Source organism: Microcaecilia unicolor, chromosome 2 (assembly GCF_901765095.1).
Source record: "Microcaecilia unicolor chromosome 2, aMicUni1.1, whole genome shotgun sequence".
NCBI classification, from domain to species: domain Eukaryota; kingdom Metazoa; phylum Chordata; class Amphibia; order Gymnophiona; family Siphonopidae; genus Microcaecilia; species Microcaecilia unicolor.
This window is the reverse complement of record NC_044032.1, coordinates 261,774,278-261,791,167: the sequence shown is the minus strand read 5'-3', so window position 1 is coordinate 261,791,167 and position 16,890 is coordinate 261,774,278. Positions and strand designations below refer to the sequence as shown.

At 45.5% G+C, this 16,890-nt stretch overlaps 1 protein-coding gene across 5 annotated transcripts in view; it reads right to left on the bottom strand.

The window, feature by feature from the left end:
- Positions 1-16,890, bottom strand: part of ATP2B3 (ATPase plasma membrane Ca2+ transporting 3) — a 241,941-nt gene that overhangs the window by 46,552 nt on the left and 178,499 nt on the right. For all 5 annotated transcript variants that reach the window (XM_030194063.1, XM_030194059.1, XM_030194061.1 and 2 more), the window contains 5 exons: positions 9,822-10,013; positions 9,236-9,449; positions 7,050-7,261; positions 6,347-6,454; positions 712-894 (listed from right to left, as the gene is read on the bottom strand). In XM_030194063.1, coding sequence (XP_030049923.1) covers positions 712-894; positions 6,347-6,454; positions 7,050-7,261; positions 9,236-9,449; positions 9,822-10,013 — 909 coding nt within the window. The remainder of the gene's footprint in view (positions 1-711; positions 895-6,346; positions 6,455-7,049; positions 7,262-9,235; positions 9,450-9,821; positions 10,014-16,890) is intronic.

Genomic DNA, 16,890 nt, shown 5'->3' with positions numbered 1-16,890 from the left:
AGCTTATTGAAAAGGGGGGGGGGGGGGGGAGAGGGGATGGTTATAAAGGGTAAGAGGTGGGGTGGGGTTTGTTAAGTGACTTCTATCCGTGATTCTGGTTGAGCAGACTTGTCGCTCTCCCCAGCCGCCCCTCCTTCTCCTCCTGCTCTGTGGTTGCTCTAGACAGAAAAGCAGAGGTTATACACAAGGGGAAGCTGTGGCCAGATTAGGTGATGGTTTAATTGCACATCATATCATACACAACAAGATCTATATATTTCTTTTAAAGAGAGCTAAATGGAAAGAGAGAAACATTGGGAGAAAAGCGACATTTGCTGGATCATGTCTGATTCCAAGGGGACCGTGTCCAGAGACTGAAACATTTTAAAATAATCGAAGAATAGTTAAAAAAACACATGCAGACATGTTGTATATTACATCTATTTACTCTCTGTACACATATACCTGTATATGAAGGTTCATATGTAAAATACATGTGCACATAGGAGCCAACTCTTCAGAACGACTGGGGGAGATAAACCCATTACAAATGACCCTTCCTTGGATAATGTCAAGGCAATTGCTCAATATTGGGGGTGCTCAAGCACAGAACTGGTACCTATGCAAGTGCACAATACATATACAGTGTTCTGTCAATGCTATATCACAACCGGTCTCATAAATGGAGGTGATGTTGTTGGCGGTGGGTGGGGGTGATGCCACAGTCCCTACCTGAGTTTGGATGCGGTTGAGGCCACGGAACCAAAGGATCTGCCCACGTCGCAGCTCCCGCTCTGCGTGATCGATCTCTTCCTCGTCCTCTGCCAGCTCTTCATCTGTGATCTCGTCTTTGCCCGGTCCATGGCCTGCCTCCTTTAGACATTTCAGGTGGCTCGTGGGGATGGTGGCGATCACCTATGGACCATACAGAGACTGTATCTTACCTGTGTGTTTTGCAGGCTGAAGTTCCTTCCATTGGACTGATACAAAAGCAATCCAAATGTACTGATGTGCCCAAGCTTTCGAGACCACACAAGCTCTTTCTTCAGATGTTATCTCAGAAAGAAACCATGTGTGGTCCCAAAAGTTTATGTACTGACATCTCTGAGTAATTTGTACACTGGTCCAATAAAAGCTATCAGAGCCTACAAAGAATCTCTTTTTTTTCCCTAGACTGATATGGCTGTTAGATTTATGTCTTGGATGTGTGATGCCCCTCTTAATCTGTTCCAGAATAGTGATAGATTTTTAAACAGAATTATGTCTGCCTGTCTATAGACCCAATAACCTTCCAGAAAGAGACAAAAAGTCACCAAATGTGATATTGTAGGAAGAAAATCTCAAATGAGTTTGAAAATCTGAAACATGGGGTCAGGATTTTTAAAGAACCGAGTCTCCAAAAAAAAAAAAAATCCCCATTGTTTTCTATGGGGAGCTTAGGTGCTGCAGAAGGTTCAGTGCTCTGTTCTAAAAGCGCCCTCAACCCCTCCCCCCCACACACACATCTGCACATTGACACTAAGCAACACCGGCAGATACAGAGACAAGGAATATGTGGGGCCGATGCAGTAAAGTGCGCTGGGTTTGGCACAAAGGTTAGCTTGGCTTTTGTGCATGATTTTGTGTGAGCCCAATGTAGAAACGAGTTTTACATGTGCGCGAACTGCACACGGCACATTGAAATCCATGCTTATGAAACTATTAGCTACTCTGCAGGTGCAGACAAGTGCACTGCCCGATTACAGCCATTACCACCATCTCAGTAGGTGGTGGTATGTGCCCCCCCCCCCAAATGGCTACGTGGCAAGCAGGGGCGTAGCTACGTGGGGCCATGGAGGCATGGGGCCCCATAGATTTGGCCCTGCCCCCCCACCGCCAATCTGTTCGACCTCCCCTCCCGCCACCAACCCTCCCCTGCCGCTGCCGCCATCGAGTACCTTTGCTGGCGGGGGTCCCCAACCTCCGCCAGCCAAAGTCCTCTTTTCCGGCGCGGCCGCGTTGCTCATCTGTAAGGGCAAGCTTCTGTTTCTGTGAGTCTGACGTCCTACACATACGTGCAGGACGTCAGACTCACAGAAACAGAAGCCTGCCCTTGCAGATCAGCAACGCGGCCGCGCAGGCTTCTGTATCTGCAGATCAGCAACGTGGCCGCGCAGGTTTCTGTTTCTGCAGATCAGCAACGCGGCTGCGCAGGCTTCTGTATCTGCAGATCAGCAACGTGGCAGCGCAGGCTTCTGTATCTGCAGATCAGCAACGTGGCCGCGCAGGCTTCTGTATCTGCAGATCAGCAACGTGGCCGTGCAGGCTTCTGTTTCTGTGAGTCTGACGTCCTGCACGACTCACAGAAACAGAAGCCTGCCCTTGCAGATCAGCAACGCAGCCGTGCCGGAGAAGAGGACTTTGGCTGGCGGGGGTTAGGGACCCCCGCCAGCAAAGGTACCCAAGGGCAGCAGGGAGGGGATCAAAAGGGTTGGCGCTAGGGGGGCGTCAAAGGTGGTGATGGCGGTGGGGAGGTCAAAAATTGCAGGGGGGGGGTCAGCGGCGCCGGGGGGGGGGGGGGCTAAAATGTGCCCCCTCAACTCAGGCTCTGTACCCCCCTCCCGACGAAGTCTGGCTACGCCCCTGGCAAGTTGTTCACTTACCACATGGCCATTTCTTTTTGGCCGTTCCTGGCCAGTTAAATAGCACAGAATATGGAGCAGTTTGTTTCTATGGGTGTGTGCGCATCCAGTCTGACAAGTGCCGATGCAATTTTTTGCCTACAAGACCTATTTGCCACCAGCTATATCTTGTGTGTGTATGGATCCAGTGTGCTCTGCCGTTTGCAGCCTATTTGTCTGGTATTGGCTTTACTGCACTGCTTGTGTTAGGAAACTAGGCACTGAGCTTTAGCACACGGCTGTAACACAAGGGAGCTGACACAGACTGAAGGTAGGGTGAATGCTTCCCAGCAGCGGCACTTATTTGCTGAAATTATGCTGGAGAAAAATTACCTGTGTTTTTTTGCAAAAGGCTGAAAACCATGGCTGTTCCCGGGTCACTAATTTGCAAGCAGAGGCTAGAAGTGGGGGTACAGCAGTTCCCAGGCTGCAGATAAGTTGTGAGGTCGTATTTAATTTATGCTGTTTGTTAACTACCTCAGTTTGGTACAGTATCTGAAGAAGGGGTAAGTAAATATTTAGGGGTCGATTTGATTGTGAATCACTTAGATGTGCTTCTACAGGCTGTGTATCAAGAAATAAAGGAATCTGAACTTGAACCCCACACACGTTCCCACATCCTCTCACAAAGACTTGACTATACATTCGCAGAAAGCCTCTGCTGCACACACCCCATGGATTCCCAACACACCCTTGATCACACTCTCACTCACATACTCACCCGCACGTGCCCACCCCTTCACATACTCTCTCCACATAATCTCATATTGCAATCACTTTTGTCAAAATGCTGAAATTATTTATTTAACACGTATTAACCTAAGAATTAAGGCACATTATGAGGGAAGTTATCAACACGGGCTACCATTTAGATGGGTTATTTTGCCAGAATTTATTCTATTTTAGCACAGGCCTCATTTTATTCAATGAGACTTAGGGCTTTTTTTACAAAGCTGCGCTAGGGATTCTGGCGCAGCAAAGGCGACGAAGCCCACTCAATTTCTATGAGCTTCGTCACACTTGCCACGATGGAATCACTAGCGCCAGCTTTGTAAAAGAAGCCCTTAGTTACTAATAACTCGGGTTAACAGTAAAATATGTCTTAATGGTAGCCCACCTTGATATCTCCTTCCATAAGTCGGTTAACACTGGCTGAAATGTTTAACACAAGTTTAAAATGGTTCCTTATAACGAATGTATGAAACAAACCAGAAAGGGCCCGATTCAGTAAATGGCGCTCAGAATTAGGAGCTGGAAAGATCCGTGCTAAACTCGTATTCTATACAGGGTGCTCTGTGCCAAATGCCCTTTATAGGACAACCCTTTGCCCAACTTTGGGCATCAAGGACTTAAGCCTGCTGAAACCTGGTCTAAATCCTAGCAACACAAGTTGGGTGGAAAGTTGGGTGCACTATCCAGGAATTCTATAACACTGTACCTACATTTTTGGAACACCCCTCACCCGCCTATGCCCCTTCCGTGGCCAGGCTCCCTTTGGGCACACAGCGTTATAGGAAGATGCCAAACGAGCCAATGGCAATAATTGATTGTTAATGGCTCATTAACTAATTAGTTTGTGTGCGGATCTCAGGATCGTGTCCAAATTTGAGCAAGCAAATTTGGGCAACCATTACAGAATCCGGGGAAAAAGGACTAAATGAATTGAAAAAATTTTCCCCTGTGCTTATCCCTAACGGCCATCTTCCCACCACAGAGGACTCTTTTGGACGTTCTCAACCATGTCAAATAAGCAGCTACTGTACTAGGTCGTACTCAATTTCTAGAGTAACCAAATTCATTTCTTGGTTGGGGGAAGACAAAGGGAATTTGTAGGGAAACAAAAGAACCCAAAAATGAGGGAAAGAAGCCTCTTCAGCAGAAGAAAGGAAACAATTTTTTGAAAGAGCAAAATCTGTGTCTGGGTGAAGTTCAGACAAAAACAACTTAGGGGATTGTCGAGGTAGCGACTGCAGGTTTTTCTGAGCTCTGAGAAGCAGAAATTAAATCCAGTAAATGGACAAAGGGAGTTGTTCTAGAAACATCTCAGTGTGGGAATAGATGCATTTATGTGTGCAAATTTCAGAAAGCCACTATTTCCGTATGGAGATGCCCACCCTGCAGGGTATGGTGTGGTGAGAGAAAAATCTACTCATGTATTCCCCATTTTACAAACTGAATACATGTTTATGGGGAAAAAGTTCCCTGTTGTGTTATACACCAGCTCAGAGGCATGCATAGAATTTTTAAAAGTGTTCATTTGGTCCAGGGCGTTACATGAGGAATTGTTCTCCTTCATCCCTCACTGTTTCGTTCTACCTCCAGAATGAAGAAAACTATAAGCTCGTGGCCTCACTACTTAATTAGCAGCATTTGCACATCTACATTTGTAAAACTGGACAGCTATACGTGGAAGCAGTGCCACTGGCAGAAGAAAGTTGCAAAATCAACACTTCCACATGGGATTGATCAGTTTGTAGCAAACAACAGCAGTTAGTCCAAAGAAGGAGAAGACTATCAAAAGGTTCGTCACATGCAACTTTATTTTGTAATGACCTGACTCAGCCAAGTTTCAGCACTATGCCTTTATCAGCGGTCATCAAAATGTGCGATATGAGCAAAAGCAAGTGGCTTATAAATATATGCTCCCAATGAAGCCACAATTGTATATATTTATGAGTCACTTGCTTTTACTCATATCACACATTTTGATGACCCCTGATGAAGGCATAGTGCTGAAACTTGGCCGAGTCAGGTCATTGCAAAATAAGGTTGCATGTGGCGAATCTTTTGATGGTGTTCTCCTTCTCTGGACTACCTCTGCTGTTTGCTGCTTGTGTCGATTCTGCGGAGTATTTCTCTCCTGTTTTGTTGCATTGATCAGTTTGTGCCATCTGTTGTTTCCATGTATATATTTGTAAAATGGCAGTTTCTGCAGTGCACACCAGCAAATATACGTGGATATCCTGCATCTCATCAGGGGCATAGCCAGACCTCACGGTGGGAGGGGGCCATAGCCCGAGGTTGGGGGCACATTTTGAGTGCCGCCACGCCTTGCCTCCTCGCCTCCCCCACCGCCTCGCCCCTGCCAGCTGAAGCCTTCTTCAGCACAGTCTCTGGCGCAGCACAGTCTCTGGCGCAGCCACGTTTGCTGCCTGCCCCCTGCTCTTCTTTCTTCTTGCTCCTCTTGTGCAGGCTGACGCTGAGCCACAAGAGGAGCAAGAAGAAAGAAGAGCAGGGGGGCAGGCAGCAAACGCGGCTGCACCAGAGACCGTGCTGAAGAAGGCTTCGGCTGGCGGGGGTTGGGGACCCCTGCCAGCCAAACCAAGGGCCCGGATGAAATTTGTGGGGCCCAGGCCCCTGTGGCCCCCTGTAGCTACACCCCTGGTCCTTATAGGTATTTAACAAAAAGCTCTGCATTCGGCACAGCCTTTAGTAAAATACCACCAGAACTGAGCATATCCTGACATGAATAATTTGGTAGCTCAAAGGCAAAGGTGCCACTTTCATCGTTAATTCTGACAGTACTCTATAGGCCCAACTTCTCAACTCAAGTTGAACGATGTGGTGTGAACTCTGGAACTCCACCAGCCCTGTAACCGTAGACACATGACACTGCATGACAAGGCAAGATGAGCAACGTTTTCCACCCATAACCACCCTGCTCCAGTGATGCATAACGGTGTGTGTGAGAGAGAGGCTGATCTCACCTGGCCCCAGATGAGTTCCCCGAGGCCCACAAACAGACACCACAACCACTGCTCTGTGTTGAGAGGTGCACAGCTGAAGGGCTTTCCTCCAAACTGCACAATCAAAATCTGCCAGAAAGAGAAAAGGAAATATAGGATAAAGGCACAGCCAACAGGACAGCAGAGAGTGGTCTAGAGATGGAAAGAAGACTACCATAAGCTGCAGACACCTCCCAGTTACTGCATAGAATGTGTCAGCACTAAAATGTTGGCAGGGCCTGATCACCCAAACCAGCGCTTCACACTACTTAGCAGAGGACAAGGGTTAAACTCCCAAGTCAGTTCTTCCATTCCCCATGTAGGTTAAGTATGTGGACAATGCATGGCGGAGGACCGCTGCTACAGCGACTGTAGAAAGGGAGTTGACTGGTGCTAAAACATAAGAAATAAATTCTCCTGGTAGTTGTGAATTAAGGCTCACACCAGTAGAGCCCAACAGAGGCTGGTTCTGATTGAAATGGAAACCTAAAAGAAGCAGGAGAAAATTGCTGGACCAAAACAAAAAGAAATAGCAGGCTGCCATCGACCGTAAGACTAAGAAACAAGATGGCTGCCCTTCATCTTACCAAATGGTAAGACAAGCTCCAATATCAATGTTACCGTGATGGAGCTAGATCTAGACGACCCACACACATGCATTTCGTCCTCCAGTGCTTGATCTCACCTGCACCCCGAAAGTGCCCAGCACAATGCTGTAAAAGATGGGATTGTTGAAGATACCGTCAAATACATTCCTCTCGCCATGGATTTTACGGGCGTTGATTTCATTGAATAGCTGCATCATGACAAAGGTGTTGAAGATGATGGTGTAGTGCTCAGAGGGTGGTGAGTGCAAGGGGGAATTACGCCCATTGTCGATGTTGAAGCATTTCTCTCCTAAGGGGAGGGCCAGGGAAGGAAAAGGTAAAAAAATATGGGATGAAAGCAAATAGCAACCCTCAAAGGGACTCCTTCCACTCCAAGCCCTCCATTATATTGAATAAATACTGTCCCCCTAATTCTATAGCAGGGTGCTTAAAGTTAGGTGCCATTCGCGTGCATATGTTAAAGAATGCTAGTACTTAAGTGTGTATACTGCATAATTATGTAAGTGCACTGTTCCCTCTAAGCCGAGCAGGAGTCCTCCAACTGCGTTGCTACCAGTAGGGGGCGGTGCTTCAATATTGTGTTTTCAGTTGCTAGAGACAAGCAGGTTCTTTGGAGTCCTACAGAGTTTACCTGTCCCTCACTATTGGAAATGTGGCAGTGAAATAGCGCACCCCACTGGCAGGACTGTAGGTGGAAGACTCCCATTCAACTTAGAGGGAACAGTGCAAAAGTGCTGGAGCGCTTTCTACAACTTACATGCTGCTTAGTGTGTTAAGTGCAAGGAAGCATACACATGAGCAGGACATGGATGGGCCTCCCTGTTACATATGTAACTTACAGAATGCTGTTAGTTATGTGCTAAAGTGCTTCATTTAGGTGCCATAAAGCTGATGTAACTCTTTGCACCTGCAATTAGGTGCGCAATACCAACTTAAACTAGTATTCTCTAAAGGCATCTTGATGCACAAATGTTGTTACAGAATTGGCACTCTACACATGGCATCTGCATGCCGAAATTGTGGTGCCCAGTTATAGAATTGCCCCTTATATGAAGCCAACATAGAAATGTGGAATATGGTGGCAGATAGAGAAGGTCCATCTAGTCTACTTGTTCTCCTTTCCTACTGCAACGGTCTGCCAAGAATCCTCTGTTTGTCTCATTCATCTTGATATCCACTGCTTGAACAGGTACCATTGGCCCCTTTGCAACCAATCTATGCGTGCTCCATTTCATTCACTTATATACTCTCTCTAAAGCTTCTGATGCTTGCTGTAGCTGGAATCAGAATATTGGATGAGAGGAATCCTTTGGGCTGATCTAGGGTGGCGTAGCTCTGTTTAGGTTCTGACACAGATTGTAAGCTCTTTGAGCAGGGACTGTCTTTCTTCTATGTTTGTGCAGCGCTGCGTATGCCTTGTAGCGCTATAGAAATGCTAAATAGTAGTAGTAGTAGTGGTCCCCGGTTCTGATCCTTATGAGTCACCATCAGATCTTGCTTCCAGGAAACCAAAACTATGATAATCAATACATTTCATAGACCAAATATATGCAGCCATAATATATTTTAGGAATATAGTGGAGATATACTGAAACCCCACTACGTTGGTATCTTACAAGGCTCAAAGATGGGGTGGTCACTGTGCTTATGTATGGGGAGATATGTTTCTAATTCCTCCTATTATGTCTGCAGTAGTATTGATACCCCAGAATCAAATGTGGATTAGTTTGCATCTACATTCAGATGTAATCCTGGAATTAACACCAAATCCTTATTCACATGCCTTTAATCTAGCATTAGTCATTGTTGGAATAATTTACCCAAGAGTGAAACTCTCTTCCAAGGTAGCATTAGTAATTCCCAGATTATTGAGGAACTCACTTTCTGATCTCTTTGTGGTCTGAACATAAACAACAGTGAATGAAAATAGCATATATCAGAGCTTTCCAAACTGTGGGTCATGACCCCAGATGGGGGTCACAAAACCTGCATTTGGAGTAACAACTTGGGTAGGCTCTCCATAGGTGCAACATTATTCTGCATCTCAGGGTGTTCACATAATTTTATTTGGCCTCACTCATGGGGTCATAGCACAAAAAGATTTGAGTAGCACTGGCATATAAGAAGCAAAAGAGGATGATCCCTATTCTTCACAGCATACCACATTATTAAAAGAACCACACCAAGGAGAAAGCGGTAGACAGCCCACAGACATGAACCCAGCATCACTTGTACATTTGAATTCTTTCTGTAGCACACTTACCAACAAAGAGCAGAGTGAAAATGATGGTGAGCTGGTAGACAGCATGGCCCAGGATATTCTTCATCATGGTGCGTGAGATGAGGGGTTTATTGCGTCCATAGGGCTTGCGCAGTAGGAGGGACTCCGTTGGGGGCTCTGTCGCCAGGGCCAGGGAAGCAAAGGTGTCCATGATCAGGTTCACCCAGAGCATCTGGACCGCTTTCAGAGGGGAGTCCTGTCAGACGGATAGGTTTGGGGGAGGGGGAAATGAAAAAGGAGGGTGGGGTTAAGCCAACAGACATTCTGTAGTTGAGTTGCTGCTAGTGGTTAGGGTGGTGGACTTTGGTCCTGGGGAGCTGAGGAACTGAGTTCAATTCCCACTTCAGGCACAGGCAGCTCCTTGTGACTCTGGGCAAGTCACTTAACCCTCCATTGCCCCAAGTAAGCCGCATTGAGCCTGCCATGAGTGGGAAAGCGCGGGGTACAAATGTAACAAAAAAAAATAGATGGTCTTATTAATGCTTATGAGGAGTTAGGCAACCGTGATGTCCTGGAGATCAGCATGCTTCATGCCCCTCTCCCCTACCCTCATATTTGTGGCACTGACCTGAGTGATGCAGGCCCCAGTGAATGCCACGATCACAGCCACCACGTTGACAGTGAGCTGGAACTGCAAGAACTTCGAGATGCTGTCATAAACATTGCGTCCCCACATGACTGCTTTGACAATGCTGGAGAAATTGTCATCTGTCAGGATGATGTCAGAAGCTTCCTTGGCCACATCGGTGCCTGCCAGCCCCTGAAAGAAGACACAAGGCCATTAGCCTAGCTGCTATGTGATGTCATTTTTCTTTATAACAAGTGTTCTGTCGCCATTTACCTAGCAGCTTTGTGATGTCATTTTTCTTTATCATAGGTGCTCTTTTGCCACTGGCCTAGCTGCTTTGTGATATCATTTTTTTAAATAACAGGTGCTCTGTTGCCATTAGCCTAGCTGCTTTGTGATGTAATTTTTATTTATAACAAATGCTCTGTTGCCATTGGCTTACCTACTTTGAGATGTCATTTCTCGTTACTATGATATCATAAAGCAGCTTTGTTGCCAATAACTTAACTGCTTTGTGATGTCCTCAACTTTTATGAAAGCTGCTTTGCTGCTGTAAGTATCTGTATTGGGGCCGGTAATTTTTAACATAACTATAAATGATCTGGAAAGCGAGGTGATCACATTTGCACACAACACAAAACTATTCCAAGTTGTTAAATTGCATGCAGACTGTGAAAACTTGCAGGAGGAACTTATCACTAAAGATTGGGAACCCAAACATCAGATGAAATTTAATGTGGACAAATGCAAAGTAATCCACATTGGGAAGAATAACCTATAATATGGCTATATGATGCCATGTTCCACATTAAGAGCCACCACCCAAGAAAAAGATGTATATGTCATTGTGGACAATACATTGAAATCTCCTGTAGCAGCGAAAAGAGCAAATAGAGGGGTCCTTTAACCAGAGGCGTATCTGGACTTCAGCGGTAGGGGGGGGCCAGAGCCGAGGTGAGGGGGCACATTTTAGCCCCCCCCGGCGCTCCTGACCCCCCCCCCCCCCCCGCCACCATCGCCGACACCCCCCACCGCCATCGCCGCCACCCCCTGCCGCCACCAACACCACCTCCAATATGTTTGACCCTCCCTCTCAACCCGCCCGCCATCCGTCGCCGTCTGTACCTTTGCTGGCGGGGGACCTAACCCCCGCCAGTCGAAGTCTTCTTCCTGCGTTTGGTTTCTTCTGAGTCTGACATCCTGCTGCACATACAATGTGCAGGACGTCAGACTCACAGAAACAGAACGAAGCCTTGCGATCCGCAGGGCTTCATTCTGTTTCTGTGAGTCTGACGTCCTGCACGTTGTACGTGCAGCAGGACGTCAGATTCAGAAGAAACCAAACGCAGGAAGAAGACTTCGGCTGGCGGGGGTTGGGGTCCCCTGCCAGCAAAGGTACAGACGGCGACGGCGGGTTGGCGGGGGGGGGGGGGGGGGTTGACAGTGGCGTTGGCAGGGGGGTCCAGGGCCAAATTTACAGGGGGCCCAGGCCTCCGTGGCCCCATAGCAGCTACGCCGCTGCCTTTAACTAAGCTGTGGGGAAAAGGGCCCTGTGGTAGTGGCAGGTGCCGTTTTCCCCACACTCCAGGGCTCTTTTTACAGCCCTCAAAAAAAATGGCCATGCGATACGATAACTCGTACCGCGTGGCCATGCAACAGGGAGCACTTCCTGCCACCCATTGAGGCTCCCGTGGTAACCCGGCAGTAACTGGGCAGCACCTAGTGATGCCCGATTATTGCCAGATTAGTGCCATACTAGAAATTGGTTTTACAGTGCGCCACAAATGGCGTTCACTCGAGCCGGAACTACCACTGGCAGCCGCGTTGGGCTGGTGGTAGTTCCGATTTAGAATGCAGTAAGACCATGTTGGGCTTCTCGATGCTTTGCAAAAAGGCCCCCAGAATGTTATGGATTATTAGGAAAGGAATAGAGAATAAAACAGAATATCATAATGCTTCTGTATGGAATTAGAAAAGGTGCAGAGAGGGGCAACCACAATGGATGTTACTGTTCTCATAACACATGCATTATTAACCAGTCAGTTAAACCAGCAGCCCAAAATCCACAAGGAAAGACCTTGCTCTTCCACTTGATGTGAGGGACTCACTGGATGTTTGGCGTTTCCAGGTGGAAGCAAGCTGGGGAGATGCCAGCAAGAGGTTGATCAGGTGGGATACCCTGTTATAACTAGTGCAGATGGAGCATCAGGTGAGTAATCAAAGGTTGCACTAAGGGATTTTGTGGTCAGGATGGGGGAGGGGTTACATTTAAAAGAGTTTTGGTTCCTCTCCCAAAGTGCCAACCTTAGGGGTTTGTAGGCAGTGGCTCCCTGGAATCACAAAGGAGGTCATTTGGGAGATGCTGATGAGAACTGAAACTATTCTTAATAAGTCAGTCTTCTGACTTTTCCCAACAGGCGGCAGCCAAGATGGGAGATCCTGAGTTCAGATTGGGAGAACTGAAGCAGCATGGAGATCCAGGTAGCCACGGTTCAGAAATCTGAGGCCATGTTCATTAAAAACAGCCTAACCGTACATTTGAAATGAGAAGGCCTTGAGAATTTTAGTTCGGGTAGGAATATAAGGCTGTTATGTTTTTCTAAGACCAGGTTGTCAGCTCCAAATCAGTTGTGGCTCATGTGCCTGAAAAATGTCCTGAAGTTTTTGAAATCTGAGGACATTACTGTTTCCGAAATGATTTCTTCATCCTCTGGGATAAAGATGGAAAATAATGGATTCTATCATTTTAGCAGATAGTCTCCATCTTTTAGCTTTCCTTGAAATTTTGAGTGACAATATATATCAAATCCAAACAAGTCACCGACATAGTACCGAAACATTATTGTTAGCTTTAGTTACTGAGGTTAGTCGCTGCTGGAGTAGGGGAAAACAAGCAATTCTCCTTCAATTTCACATCTCTCCAGCATTTGATACTATAGATCATGCAACTTTCTTGTTTAGACTCAGTGAATTGGAGGTTATCGGTTCAGTGTTAAACTGGTTCACTGTATTTTTAACGAAATGAATGTATTGTCTGAAGAGAGGAGTTAAGACATCTTTGCCATATCATCTTGTGCCATGCCTCAGGGCTCACCACTTCCCCCTTACTGTATAAAGTTTACCTTGGGTTTTTTTTAATATTGACATATGCTGACGATATTTTCTTGCTCTGTCCTGAATTAAGTTCTTTTGAAGAGGTCTTTCAAAATTTGAGTTTCTCTGGTTGACAGATGAACTTTCTCAAATTTTTTGAAATTAAACAAACTGAAGACTAAGATTTTATGGTTTAGTGATTTTGAGTCCTTGTCAACCAGAGAATTAGGCTAGGAGCCTGGTGAAATATTGAAAATTGAGAATGAGTCTAGGGTATTAGGCATTTTCCTGGATTCTAGACTAACCTTATTGTATTTGTTTCTCTACTGGTATTGGCTAAATGTAACAAATAAAATAAATAAATAAATAAAATAAACATTTGAGTCACAGATAAGTAACTGCAAGCTACGCCAACTAAGGGCAATAAAGTCATCATTGAATAATGAAAGTTTCAGGGTTATTTATTTATTTGTTGCATTTGTATCCCACATTATCCCACCTCTTTGCAGGCTCAAGCTGTACTCCTTCCCCAGCTAGAGTACTGTAATTCTTTACATTGTTCATTGCCTTTAAAATTGTGGCAAAAACTCCAATTTTTGCAGAACACTGCAGCTTATTTTCTGTAGAAGTAAGTTTGAAAGAGCTATGCATTGGTTGCCAGTTGATTTGTGTATTGTTTTTAAAATTGAATGTTTAATTTTAAAGCCACTATGGCCCTCATTTTCAAACACTTACCCCTCCTGTTTACTAAGCCACACTAGCGGCTGCCATGCGCCAATGCTGACACAGCCCATTCACTTTGAATGAGCTGTGTTGCTATTGCTGAGTAGCCATAGGCGCCCCGTATAAGAGGCTTGGGGAGGCTAAGCCTCCCCAGCTCAACCCTGACCATCTTGTGTTTCTTCTGCTGCCCGCCGTCTCCATCGTCATTTTTACTGCACTGAAGAGTTCTGCCTCGGCACCGGCGATTCAGAGTCAGCCTTCTGCCAGCGTCGGGGCTTTCTCTTCAGGCGCGTCTCACTCTTACCTCTGCGGAAAAGAGGAAGTTATGTTAGAGTCCAGGACGCCCCTGAGGAGAAGCCCCGACGCAGAAGGCTGACTCTGAATCGCCGTGCCGAGGAGGCAGAACTCTTCAGGGCAGTAAAAATGATAAAAATGATAAAAATGACCACGGGAGACAGCAGCTGCAGGCAGCAGAAGAAACAGGGAGAAAGATGCAAGACTGGGGGGGTGGGGGGGGGGGGGGGGAGCTGCCCAAGAGGAGTGGAAGTGAGCCTTTCTAGCCCAGTAAGTAAACAAGGAAGCAGCCAATTTGGTTAATGTGTTTCCCCAGCGTGACATCCTCACTGCCTTCAGCCCAAACAAAACAAACAAACTTTTGAGCTGCTGCATCCAGGTTGTTCTTGATTGTTGATCCGTAACAAGGCTAAAGCTGTTTCTGTTAATAGGCACGGTATTGCAGCTTGTAGAAAAAGCGATTATAAACTCTGTAGTTTGTGCTTAGATATCCTGTTTCTGTTTCTTGAGAGTTTATCTGAGTTTATCTTAACTGTTGTTGTACTCTGCCTTGGGAAACTGGTGTTATAAAGATGATAGAATACTGTATATTGAAAGGTATTAATCCGCAAACGAATCTTTTCCGGAGATGGGAAGGCGGTAGAACGAGAGGACATGAAATGAGATTGAAGGGGGGCAGACTCAGGAAAGATGTCAGGAAGTATTTCTTCACGGAGAGGGTGGTGAACGCTTGGAATGCCCTCCCGCGGGAGGTGGTGGAGATGAAAACGGTAACGGAATTCAAACATGCGTGGGACAGGCATAAAGGAATCCTGTGCAGAAGGAATGGATCCACAGAAGCTTAGCTGAAATTGGGTGACGGGGGGAAGAGGGGTTGGTGGTTGAGAGGCCAGGATGGGGGAGGGCAGACTTATACGGGGTCTGTGCCGGAGCCGGTGATGGGAGGCGGGACTGGTGGTTGGGAGGCGGGAAATACTGCTGGACAGACTTATACGGTCTGTGCCCTGAAAAAGACAGGTACAAATCAAGGTAAGGTATACACATATGAGTTTATCGTGGGCAGACTAGATGGACCGTGCAGGTCTTTTTCTGCCGTCATCTACTATGTTACTATGTTACTATGAAATTAAATGGAAGTAGAATTAAACTCACCTTTCATTGGGGCACATGGAATCACATTTTAACGTCATCTCATTTGTAGGAATTTGCATTTTAGATACACAACTGGATTATTCTGTTTTTAGGCATGTTTCAGGGACAAGTGGTTTTATAGGTCAAAATAAAAATAAATATTTTTTAATGCAGATCTCTTTTCTTTAAACATAACTAAATGGGCTATAAGCCCCTAATGGTGTATTAGGTTCTGCCCAGTGTAATATTTTTGGTACAGTAAAGTTCTGAGTGTGTTTTTGCACAAAGATGTGCATAGTGTTTTGCAGTTGAGCGATTATGGTTAGTATATGCTTTGAGCAACCACTTTATTCTTTGACATATGATATGTATCTAATATCTAAATTTAATAAAAGGTATTAATTGTGACTTTTATTTTTATTTTCTGTGTGTTATCAGACAATTATGGATTTAAGCTCCACCCCTGGCCCCACCCCTAACTCCACCCCCTTTAGCCTCCCCAAACAGTTGGGCCACCGACCGCCTATGTGCGTAGCAGCTGCTAGAGTTCCTTAGTAAACAAGGGGATTAGACTTACAAAGTTCCATAGGTTACTATATAAATTTGTAAGTCTAAGTGCTTTGAGAATATGCCTTCACATGGCTCAAATTCTGAAGGTATTATTAGAATTTTAAATATTCCTTCTAAGGGCCAGATGCACTAAACTTAACGAGCCTGTACACAGGATTTATAAGTTGAAGCTTGGCTTTCCGTCTTTAAAAGGAGTTCATCAAAAAAGACAGATTGAGCTGTCCTTTCCTTTCCATTGAGCAAGGATTTGGAATAGTCTTCCAAGACAGATCAGGGAATTGCCATCTTATTTACTCTTTTGGAAAGCTTAAAAAACTTATTTGTTCTCAAATTCAATATCTGATTGATAATATTTTATAATTGTATTAGTTTTAATATTGTACTTCCCTCTATTGAGGCCTCTTTATTTGTTAGGAAGCAAAAAAAAAGTAGAGAATGATACAATGACACCTCACCAGGGAGATGGATCTTGGAAGTACTGTAATGACAGTACCAGAATACAGACCCGACCCAGGCCGTGTTTCGGCGGACGCAGCTGCCTGCCTCAGGGGTCACAGTAAAATACTATACATCAAAAAACAAAATACATATGAATAAATAAATTAAAAGCACAAGGTAAATAAATCTACATGAAAGTATACTTTAAGAGCTTATTTTAAACGTAAAAAAATATTAGGAATAAATGGATAAATAAATCAATGGACATATAAATATTGAGTGGACTGCTTAATTGAAAATGTATATATTTGTATCACCAGAATTGAAAGTTTATGAATGGGCTACATAGATAAAGTGCATAAGTCAAAAGACACTTGATGAAAAGGAAAGGAATATGGTCTACCCAACAAGATACAAATCCAAACACAGTTTGTCCCAAATTATAAATGATACTATAAGAACATGCTCACTGAAAAATTAAAAATAATAAAGCACAATACCTAACCATCACCATTAGGGAAACGCGCATCCTATATAATAATTCTCACCTCCAACGTTCTATACTTGGGAACGTGGCTCCCTGGCTGCAGGTGGTCTGCGAGGCAGACACGCACGGACGTCAAAACAGCTGATTCCAAAGCAAGGAGAGGAGTAAGGAAACACGCGCAGCGTGTTTCCTTACTCCTCCTACTGCCTCGGAATCAGCTGTCACCCCCCCGCGCTACGGCCCCCTTGAAACCCACCCCCTTCCGCAAACCTGTCGATCCCCCCCACCGGAATGCCGAAAACCGCACCCCCCCACCCCCGGCCGCTGTTGTGC